The 11,346-nt window shown below is 43.4% G+C and overlaps 1 protein-coding gene across 2 annotated transcripts; it reads right to left on the bottom strand.

The window, feature by feature from the left end:
- Positions 1 to 672: 672 nt before the first annotated feature.
- Positions 673 to 7,963, bottom strand: CTHRC1 (collagen triple helix repeat containing 1). Of its 2 annotated transcripts, none has more exons than XM_037133410.2 (4): positions 7,803 to 7,963; positions 4,149 to 4,370; positions 2,159 to 2,375; positions 673 to 1,075 (listed from the first exon to the last, which is right to left on the bottom strand). In XM_037133410.2, exons 1-4 carry the CDS (start codon positions 7,908 to 7,910, stop codon positions 933 to 935), a joined length of 690 nt encoding a protein of 229 aa, XP_036989305.1. In that variant the 5' UTR covers positions 7,911 to 7,963; the 3' UTR covers positions 673 to 932. The 2 variants fall into 2 exon arrangements, with proteins under 2 accessions (XP_036989305.1, XP_036989304.1); XM_037133409.2 differs by having other exon boundaries at positions 7,758 to 7,963.
- Positions 7,964 to 11,346: the final 3,383 nt, after the last annotated feature.

The raw sequence follows: 11,346 nt of genomic DNA on the forward strand, positions 1-11,346 counted from the left end.
TAACAAAACTAGAGTTTGTTGTTATTGTTTTATAACTTTGTGTGTGATAAAGTACTTTATGAATTTATATTGATACTTCCAACTCAAGCACAGGATTTGCTTAACTTTATCAGTCTCATACCTGAACTTCCTTCTTCATGAATTCTTTCTGAGCAGCACCTCAATCCAAAATGATAGCACATCCTTTGAATTGTACTGCTCCTTTCAACAACTTTCATGGCAATCAACATATAATCTTTGATTTGTTGCTATTTTTTTATATATATCTTATCCTCCCTACCAAATGGTAAGCAATTTGAGGCCAGAATTTACACCTTTTTCCTCTTTCTTAAATAAAGATAAAATCCCTAAGGTGTTAGTGTATTTCCTGACACATAAATTCCTTTTTCTGTGTATCCCTCAAAATAGGAAACGGTGCTCTACATATATTTTAAATTTAATATATCATTTTAATATAAATAAATACAAAATTAGGTTTATACTCAATTGTTCAGATATAAAATACTAAACACTCTAATTTTAGTAAGAATGAGCTTAAAGATATTGAGGTTGTTTGAAATAAGTTTTATTTCACAGATATAAAACAGTTTTGAACATTTACAACTTGTACAAAGACTAGTAGAATTTATTCTTTAAAAAGTGCTATATGAAGAGAGTAGGAAAAAATTAAAGACTACCACGACATTCTAAATTATAGATTCAGGGAATGGGAACAGGAAGAAAGCATTCTATTCCACTACGAAATCCTGAAACCACCTTTGATCAAAGGGAAATGAACAATACTGGACTTAAAAACTGTGCGAAATCACACTTGGGTCTGTAAACACTTTGTTTTTCATTCTGATATGTACCTAAAAATTATATAAAATGTCACTAAAATGAACCATTCAAAGGTATAATCGAGAAGAGGTAGGGAGTAAACATTAAAGAATTCATTTTGGCAGTTCTTCAATGATGATGCGAGACACGGAATTCCATCCCGTGGAGGCGTCTCCTTTGGGGTAATCTGAACAGGTGCCCACCCAGATGGCGATGTCCACCAGCCCGGCCCCGACTCCTTCACACAGTCCTTCCACTGCGAGACAAAGGTGAAGGGCACATCGTTCTTTAGCGAACATCAACCTTTAGTTAAAGTTGGTTACTTTAGCAAGCCAGATAATAAATCTATTTAATGTATGGTGAATTACGAATTCTAAATCTTGATAAGTGTTTCTCTTAGCACATAAATAGTTTTAAAAGACAAATACATATCCTTTCTATGACATAAGTTTAACAGGCACTTTTTTTTACAGGTCCTAGCCATAAAACCAGAATTTGTTTAGTTAAAAATATGACCTTAAAAAAGCAATTTATTTGACTAAACAAAGGAAGCCCATATTTTTAAAAGCCAAGACTTTGATTTGATATTATAAGACAGTTCCCCCCCCCCCTACTTTTTGGTATCTTCTAAGCTTTCTTTAATGAACCTTAAAATAGAATAAAATAAGAAAATAAATTTTTTTCTTACAGCTTAAATGACCACTGGTTTAATTGAATGTCTTTTCTCTCGTACTAGGCAGAAAAAAACCCAGAATGCAGGAACAGTATAGAGATGTTCCCTTTTATAAATTCAGCAGGCTGTACCTACTCTTTTAGAAGACAAGGCAGAGAAGTCAGTCTCCTCATCAATCTAAGCTAGAGGTGCTCAAGTTTGGCTAGACGTGATGGTAACCAGGAAAGAGTTTGGAAGCCCCACTGCTGAGGCTACGCCCAGACCAATGAAGCCAGATTCCCTGGAGGGGTGGGCAGGCAGGCACCGGGAGGGTCTGCAGTTCCCCAGCCCAATGTGCAACAGAGGCTGAAAACCACTGCTGTGTGGTGTTCCTGGCGCAGTTTTGCCATTTCATCTAACTCAGTGACTTTCAACCATGGGGAACTTTAAAAAATATATACAGTGTTACCCCTGAGATCCTGATTCAGTTAGTCAGAGATAGGACCCAGGCATCTGCATATTTTTTAAAAGATCCATTTCAAGAAATTCTTAAATGCAACCAGGGTGTGAGCATCATGGGCTAAAAAATTGCTCTCGTAGTGACCCGACATGACAGTGGACTCAAAACTAATCTTTGGTCTCTCAAGATCTGAGACTCATTCCACAAGATCTCACTGTTCTACTTACCAGAAGAAGTGCGATGGATGTTAATTGTTGAATTCAGTTCAGGGCTTCCTTGGTCCAGGTAAATTATGGCTTCAATGGGAAGAGGCCCTGAACATTCAGCTCCGTTGAACGTGAAATACCAGCGCTGACAGCACGCGCTCCTGCACTTCAACCGCAAGGAGCCGCTGAACAGAACGCGCAGGGCACTGTTCGAGCGCATCTTCGTGAAGGTGCACTCCTGCCGGAGACACGGAGACGCGGCTGGGTGGGTGTTTTCTCTTTTCATTAAAGAGATGCTTCCACACTGTCTTGTGAATTCCAACTTTCCTTTACCCCCACCCACACTTAAAAGGCTTCACTTTTACAGAGGGAAAGGGATTTTCTGCTCGATAGATAAGTGACTCTGGTATTAGGAACTCTAAAAAAAATCAAATCATGGCATTCTTAGAATTATTCACCCCACTGAAGGTATTTTTCAGTTTTACAAACAGAGATGGTCTTCAGTATTTGGAACAAATCCGCTTATATGTTTACTTTTTTTCCTGTTCCTAAAATGTGTCCTGAGCCCCATGTGCTGGGTGCTACAGATGCAGCAGTAAACAAAACAGATTCTCTGCTTCCGTGGAATTCACATTCTAGACTAGGACGGCCTGTGTGCATTTGGTCTTGACCCATTCCAATCGAATCAGCAGCACACAGTACCAGGGGTTCAAGCAGGGGTGGGGTTCTTAGTCTTTACCCAGGTGACATGATTATGAGGCCCAGGTCCTCTTTTCTTTTCTCTTCTTCTTTCTCTAACTGCCAGTTGGGTCATGGCCCTATTATCTTTTACTTGCAGCTGGCTCCAGACCCACTGTGACCTCTGCTAAAAGGACCTTGAAAATACGTGAATAACTCAGAGCCCATAGGGATAGCTTTTAGCTAGAACTCAGCAACTTTGGATGAACCATTAAGTAAGCAACAAGTCTATCTGTGTCAGACATTTAAAGACATAGGCAACATTTCCACAAAATGCTTTCTAAGAAATCACAAATGAAACTGAAAGTGGTCACAGGCACAAAAAAAATATGGAAGAATCTTTGTGGAAATTCTGTCACATAAAAATCAAACCAAGACAGTTGCAAATTTTTTTATAGATAACAGAGCAGACAAAAAAAGAGCAGAGATAAAAATGGGGGTAAAACATATAAGATTAAAACCATAGAGTTTTATGAAAATAAAATATCTCATATTTGCCTGGCAATGGTAGTGGTTAATGTCAGAAGCAATACACTGTGGATATGGAACCATGTATAGAGTTGGTCAGTGAAGGAAGAAAGGCTTAGGAACTGTACCAGCTTCAACTCCATGATGTCCCAGTAGACTTGTCGATCACCTTTGAAGCAACCACTGATCAAAGCAACTGAGTAAGTTGTCAATAATGCACTGCCAGCCAGGCTATTTTGAGTAACTCGCCCCCTAAAGTTTGCAGAATAATGTCAGATGGTCCCTGTAGTGCATTGTTGGTGATTCCACTTCTCTTAGGCAGAGCGGTTTTGTGCTAGGCCAGCTTTCCAGGAAAAGGACAAATGCCAGCAGACTTGCCGCCCCCAGATGGTTCCTATCAGGCGATGATGTCTTTGAAGTGTCTTCCCACCTTTATGTCTGGAGCCACAGCAGAGTTTTTTAGGCTAATTTAAATTTACTTTAGGGTAAGATTGTTCACTGTCCAACCTTGTGGATTCATATGCTCTCCCTTTTCATTTGCATTAAAAAAGTAAGTATATGAGGTATTAGGATTAAAATAATACGGTGATTTATTGGTCTTAGAAATATCTTTATAAATTTAACTGGAATGCTATCAATTTTTTTTCTCTTTAACTTTAAGTTAAAGTCACGTTACCTGCTCCTTAAATTTTTAAAAGTCTTTTGGTAAAAATAAAATACAAATAAAATCTCACCTAAAATTAACACTCAACTATGAAAACCCTCAAGTTTTGCTTCAACTCAGAATAAATCAGATTTCACTTACCGCAATTTTCCCAAGATCGATGCCATAATTCAGTGAGTTCCAGGAGCACTGCTTGTAGTTAGGTGTCCAGGACTCCTCGAAGGTTTCCCTCAGGCATTCCCCCTTTTCTCCTTTGAATCCGTCCCGACCTGGGATCCCAGGGGTGCCAGGAATGCCGTTGGCCCCAGGGCTCCCATCTCGACCAGGCACCCCTGCAGGCCCTTGTAAGCACATCCCATTATACTGCAGTGGGAAGAGGGAAGGGAGAGAAACTCTCACCATTGAACATTCAGAGACTCTGGTCTGATTATAACTGCATTCATTTTGAGCCCTTGGAGGCAAGAATCCTTTCAAACCACTTGCTCATGTTCTAGATGGGTTATTACAGAGAACTGATTTTAAAATTATTGCTAAGATACTCAGATTTCTTTCCTATTCATTTAATTGCAGACTTTGCACTTTTTATGTGGAGGACACATCCCTAGGATACGCTGCTGACCAGCCAACACCACTGCTTCTCCCTGCGAAGCAGTCAACGACCTTATTGTAGGTGACGACTCGTCTTCAATAGGGTGGCAGTGACCTAGCAAATATCTTGAGTGTTAGGAGTGTCTGTTTTTTTTTTCTGGGTTGGGGAGGGGCAGCAACAATATCATGTAGAAGTGAAAAGCACAGACTCTGGAGCCAGGTTCTCTGGATTTCAATGCCGACTCCACCACCATCAGCCGTGTGAGACGGAGCAGGCTGCTCCGCATGCCAGTGCCTCCTTCTTATCAGCACAAAGGGGAAAACACTGCCTGTGCCAGCCGTGAGCACTCCTATCATTCCCCAAGAGCATGAACCCTGGGCAAGTGACCCCGGGCCAGTATGTCCACTCCCTTGGGTGGTCCTTCCAGGGAGAAGAGAGTATTCCCAGACCCTCCAGTTAATACACTAAAGCCACACACATCACTGTAGTTAGGTCAGTGAAAAAGGTGATATTTTGATTCCCATCTGTCTAATTCCTTGTTTGATCCACTTATTAGAGTCTTCAAATCCCAGACCTAATCCACTTAAATTTTTGTTTTTAACATTCTTCTATTTGTGTAGATGTTCACAATCTACTATTCTATATAAGTATAATATCATTCTATATAAGTTTACTGTCCAATCAGAATAAAAACAAGGTTCCTTATGTCAAAATAACTTCAAAGCTTATCTTTTAAGTTCACCGTCTGGGAATAGACATGGTCATGTTATAAAACCTAATAATGACGCCGCTTAGGGAGGACCCAATGTCTCTAATGTTTGCCGATCAATTTGCTTTTTACAACGCCACTTGATCTTTGTTTTGAGAAATGCTTTTTGTGACTTTGACCAGTGCTATTTTCCTGATTGTAAGGGGGGAAAGGACAGTGCTATTTATTGTCTGACAGTAAGAAAAGCAACAAAACTGCCAAAGTATTAGAAGACCTGCTAAAGTATAAAGTATTCTAAAACAGTCTAGTTCATTTTAGACTTAATTTTTCATTTTAGTAATTTCCTTCACTCACACTAGCAGATCATACAATGTTTGGACATAGAGTTCAAGTGGAGAAGGAGAAACCGTAACACTGATGGCATTCTCAGATTTCTTCATTATTATTCCTGTCGGGACAAGATGCTACACAGAGTTGTATTTTCCTATGTATTTATCAGGAAGTCTCAGCTGGGGCCACTTTTCCCCCCAGAGGACACTGGCAATGTCTGGAGACATTTTTGGGTGTCACAACTTGGGAGGCAGAATGGCTCTTAGCATCCAGGGAGCGCAGGCTAGGGATGCTGCTAAACCTGCTACAATGCACAGGACAGTCCAGATGACAAAGAATTACCTTGCCCAAAATGTCTACAGTGCCATGGATGAGATTTTTTATTCACTTTTTAACCTAAAAGGCCCCATAATTTTACCAAATTCGGTTTCACAGCTATTCCATCTGCTTCTTTCACTTTAAAATGCTAACTCAGCATACGTTTTGGTACCTACTAGATAGGAGTAAAATATGTAACTGTGTAATGAACCCCTCTTTCTTTCACTGGCCACCAGGGGGCAGAAGTAGTTGGAAGCTTGAAAGAACTGCTTTGAAAGATCCGTACAAAGAAGTTGCTTTATAGAATCTGTTGAAACTTCTTTTAACGACTATGTGGACTTTTTTCCCCCAGCAAAACCAAATCCAAGCTCCAGGACGCACCTGAGTCTGGTTACAGTAAGCTCTGCCAAGTCAGGCTAGAGCTGTAGGAAACCACAGGTCCTATAAATCTTTGCAGGGAAAGAAAAAAAAAATGCTAGCTTTATGGGGAAAAGGGTTATTTTGTGTATCATAACTACAAATTCACAAAATGCAAGCTTGACATGAACCACATTCATTTGGTACAATTTTAAACAATTTAGACACTTAAAATAGAGCTGCAGCCCTGAATACATATTCTGCTTTGTGGAGTAAAATTACATAGCACATCACCAAAAAGAGCCGTGTGAAATGGCAGGAGTTTTTTTCCAGAGATTTTGAATCTGGTTCTTGAATCTGCCAGGGACCTTGGTTTATTAGCTCAATTTATAAGTGCAGCTTAACATATTCGAAAGTTTTTTTTTTAATAAAAAATGCCTGCAAACCATATTCATGTGCAATTAAGATAGGCTTAAGGATTGAAGACATCGCGTGCCAAGGAATATGGTAGTTGTGAAAGCATCACTCTTGCCCTTCCCTGGGCTTGTTGACTTTCAGATGGAAAGCGCTTTAAGTGAACAGAGTTTCCCATAGATCAGCCCCTCGGAAAGCACTCAGGCTCTTCATTTGCTCTCCTGGAATCTGTCTTCTTGCTCAGCTCAGGTCTGACACTTTCACCTGGTGACCACGGGCTGAAAACCCAAGGATCTGAAAGGAGTGACCAACTATCGGTCTAAACAGAACAATAAAATGGGTCCTCAGAGGGTTAGTGCTGGGGTCTCCATTTCCCCTTCTGGCCATAAACCCTCTGATCCACCCCTGACCCCAGCTGTGGTCATCCAAAAAAGTAAATTGCAGCCCACATTCCCTAGGAAGATGACCCGACATGACTCAGAGTCTTCAAGTTACAAAGCGTTTGGATGGAGGCGTTGTAAGGGTTGTTTTTCTCTCCTGCGGGCAGACGTGGCCATCAGTCTCAACAAAGGACACGTTGCATGTCCCTGGCCCAGCCCACCCAGGCGATCGGCCGGTCCAGGGTCTCTCCCTGGCAGCTCCCACCAAGTTCTAACCTACCCAAGCCACTCATTCTACTCTCATTGCAGCTCTAACCCTCTCCACCCTCACAGGGGAGCGAAAGGGTGGGGGGCCTCAGAGGCCAGGAATTACTGGGCAAATCCTGTACTTTGGGGCATCCCACCCGTCCTACACAGCACCTATGCTCCATGATACCTCCCTCATCCTGGTCCCAGGACACCATTACACTCACAGCCCAGGTCCTTCCTTACACGCAGACTCGGACAAAGCAGGACACCCAGGTGCATGCCCGTGAGACACACAACCCCCAGCTGTACAGACCCCCCAACACCTGGACTTGGGCTGGCCGGGTGCAGCCTGCGGCTCTGCCCCTTCCACTAGCGCAGCAGAGCGCCCGGCTCCCTGCACTCACCAGATCCACCACCTCCCTCTGCCGGAGCAGCGCCTTTTGCTTCACCTTGGAGGTCTCGGAGGCGCTCGACGGGGCCCACAGCTGCAGCAGCAGGAGCAGCAGGAGGCTCAGGAGCCGCTGTGCTGAGGTGCGGGCCAAGGCCTGGGGGCGCATGGCGCACGGGGACCACCAGAAGCGAGGAGCCGGAGCTGGAGGAACGGAGGTGATCAGAGTCTGGCCCCTCCGCGTTGCCCGGCCAGCGCAGGCTGCATCAATGCGCCTTTCACCCATGCGCCTCCCTCCCTCCTCCTCTCCCTCCCGCCCCTCTGGACACCCGGAGTTTCCATCCGGCAATAGGCCGGAGCCCCTACCCGGAGCTTGATGTAAGGTGGGCGGAGACCCGGGCCCGCCTCCTCCTGCGGCTGCTGCTCAGCCATCTGGGACCCTCTCGGGGCTGTGTAGACCGCGTGGAGAAGCCTCCTGCAAAGTCGGGGTGAGCTGGCTGTCCTCACGTAGCCACGAGTGGAGACTTCGAGGACAAGAGTGGAGACGGTAACGCCTAAATGAACATTGTAGAGGCTTGTGCCTTCACGAGTGTCCAGGGGCCGCCCTCAAGGTTGTCAAACCCTGGCACCTCCTACGAACTCTTTTTGGGGGGTGTCTTTTTGAGGGGGCAGGAAGAACCATAGGTATCACCAGGTTCTCCCAGTGGCCCACGGCCCAAATGACTAAGTAATGCGGTTCAGAGATAAGTGCTAACACTTGCTGCACTCCGGGAACAACGCAGTCTATTACACAGACTCTCTGTCCTCTGGGACCGTGGCGGGTGCCAGCGGGGTGGCATTCCCTCTCCTCTGCCAATCAACAGATGAGGAAACTGCTGCTCAGGGAGGTTAAGCAACACTCAGTAGTGGAATTTTACTTTGAGGAGTCACCCTTGATCTCTGATTGAGGTCTTTTTCTAACCCCTTCTCTCCCCCTTCCACCGTCCTTTGTGCATTCTGGAAGGAGGTATCCTCTGGAACCCAGCCCACCCACCAGTCGGGGCCAGGTGGGCTCCTTTATACACCACAGGCTGGCACCAGGCAGAGCAGAAAAGACTTGCCACGCTTGGAACAGCATGAAGGCAATGCTGCTGAGGTAAAATTCAACGCAGTAGGGTTCTCTTTGGAGACACAGCCAGTTTCTGCAAGTTATAGTGGACTCAACAGGTGGGTATTAAGGAGAAGGAACAATTGGCAGGGTAGCAGGTAGAACAGTTCTAGAAATGCTCACTCTTCGACCAGTTTCATTTCTGTTTATTAGAAGAGGCAAATAACCAGATGGGTTTTAAAGCCAAAGCTGGCTACATAATTTGCCCAGCCCAATGCAAAATGAAAACGCAGGGTCCTTTGTCAAGGAATTATTAAGAATGTCGCCCTGGCTGGTGTGACTCTGGATTGAGTGCTGGCCTGCAAACCAAAAGATCACCAGTCCAATTCCCAGTCAGGGCACATGCCTGGGTTGTGGGCCAGGTCCGCAGTTGTGCAAGAAGCAATGGATTGACATATCTCTTGTAGGTCAATATTTCTCTCCCTCTCATTCTCCCTTCCTTCCCCTCTCTAAAAATAAATTTTAAAAGCTCTAAAAAAAAAAAAAAGAATTTTAAGACTGTCAACAGAGCACTATTCCAGGTGTGGGACCCTTCTGACTGCAGCTGCACAGGTCGCTCACACATGAAACCAGCCCTGTGTAAAGCTAAGCAAGGTCCCAGCAGGTCCCTTCTACAGCCAAACCACTATGGTGGGAGCAGTGCACAGGCTGGAAAGGAGGGGAGGCATTGCCACAGAGTCTGACTTCTAGCCACGCATAACTCCTGCTACTGCTCCAATCACCCAGTGACTTCGGATGGGCCCTCTCTGTGCAAACTGAGATCCAGATTGCGGTTTTAGCAAAGAGCTGATCCTGTATTAACATTCATGCATTTTTAAACTATGCATTCACATAATTAATCAAATTACTATTCAAGGTAAGTAAATATTATTATATCTTATTGATATATATCTTATATATATTTCAAAGATAACCTATAACAATCTACATGTACTTATGAGGTGTGTCTGGAAAAAGTCCAGTCATTGTTAACATAACGAGAATGGTTTGTAAATCATCGTTGTAACCTGGCAGCCAAGGAGAGTGGACTGGAAATCACATGCGTGACCAACAACAACTTCACTGTACTAGTCAGTGGGGGTGGTAGACACCATTGAGTGAGCATGTGTACTGTGTGCCTGTCACATTCAAAATGACTGAGTGAGTAGAGCAATGAATCTGCATCAAATTTTGGTTTAAGTTTGAACATTCTTCCATGGAAACTGTTCAGATGATTCAGAAGGTTGTGTCTATGGGCAACTGGTGATTGGCAGCTTCATCACAACAATGCACCCATTCATGGATCACATCTTATGCAGAGTTGTTTGGCAAAACATCACATCACCCAGGTGACTCAGCTGCCCTTCAGCCCACATTTGGTGCCCTGCAACTTCTGGCTTTTCCCAAAACTAAAATCACCTTTGAAAGCGAGGAGATTTCAGACCGTCAATGAGATTCAGGAAAATATGACAGAGCAGCTGATGGCGACTGGGAGAACTGTGTGAGGTCCCAAGGTGCCTACTTTGAAGGAGACTGGAGCCTCATCGTCCTGTGTACAATGTCTCTTCAGTGTGCATGTCTATTTTCCACATTACACGGCTGGATACTTTCTGGACAGACCTCATATTTTTAGCATACAAAGAGGACTTGCATATATCCAGGCTCCCAGGTCCAAGAAATTATCACTAAAGCACTCCCACTGTGGGTTTGATTGATTTCACTGTCCCTGTTCTTACTTCTCTGCCTCTGTGGTTTGCAAAGCCACTTCTCCTTCCACCTCTGGAATGTACCATCTTAGTCTAGTTGGGTTGGCTTGGTCTAAAACTTACGCCCATTATGCTATTATAGATGTTAGTTCCAGTTAGAAATTACAGATTAGGTTAAATCCTGGGTGCTCTTTCCAGAGTGATCTTTTCAAAGATTTTTACATGTTCTGCATATTTTCTGTTCAAATATCCTACTTTTTATCTGTTGAACTGTTAATGCATTTTCTGTCATCGAACCCCTTTAAAATGTATATATCTTCAAAACATTTAGTCTTCCCATTTAGGGATATAATGTATCTCTATTTTTCAAAACCCTCTTTTGTGTATTTGCAATATTTTATAATTTTATTTATATAGTTCTTCTATATTTCTTATTCAGGCTATTATAGATTTTGCTGCTGCTGCACACGGAATCTACTCATATTGATTCCACTATTGATTGTATTTTTTTATTACTGTGTAATAAATTACCACAATTTTAGTGACTTCATACAAATTTATTACCTCCCAGTTTTGTGGGTCAGGAGTTAAGCACAGGTTAGTGTCATACAAAGCTGATGTCAGGTGTCAACCAGGGGAATCTTCACCTGGAAGCTTGACTAGAGAGAGATGCTCTTCCAAGTTTCCTGCAGTTGTACAACTGAGGTCCCTGCTTTCTTACTCTCTGTTTTCTGGGGACCATTCTCAGGTGCATGCGAATTGGCCTGTTCTGA

The sequence above is a fragment of the Artibeus jamaicensis genome, unplaced genomic scaffold (genome assembly GCF_021234435.1).
Source record: "Artibeus jamaicensis isolate MK-2021 breed Jamaican fruit bat unplaced genomic scaffold, CSHL_Jam_final scaffold_916, whole genome shotgun sequence".
NCBI lineage: Eukaryota > Metazoa > Chordata > Mammalia > Chiroptera > Phyllostomidae > Artibeus > Artibeus jamaicensis.

Coding starts and splice junctions, on each gene's coding strand:
- CTHRC1 (XM_037133409.2), bottom strand. CDS start 7,910: ATGCGCCCCCAGGCCTTGGCCCGCACCTCAGCACAGCGGCTCCTGAGC. Junction 4,371..7,757: donor AGAGGGAGGTGGTGGATCTG/GTGAGTGCAGGG, acceptor TTCCCACTGCAG/TATAATGGGATGTGCTTACA. Junction 2,376..4,148: donor TCGATCTTGGGAAAATTGCG/GTAAGTGAAATC, acceptor TGTCTCCGGCAG/GAGTGCACCTTCACGAAGAT.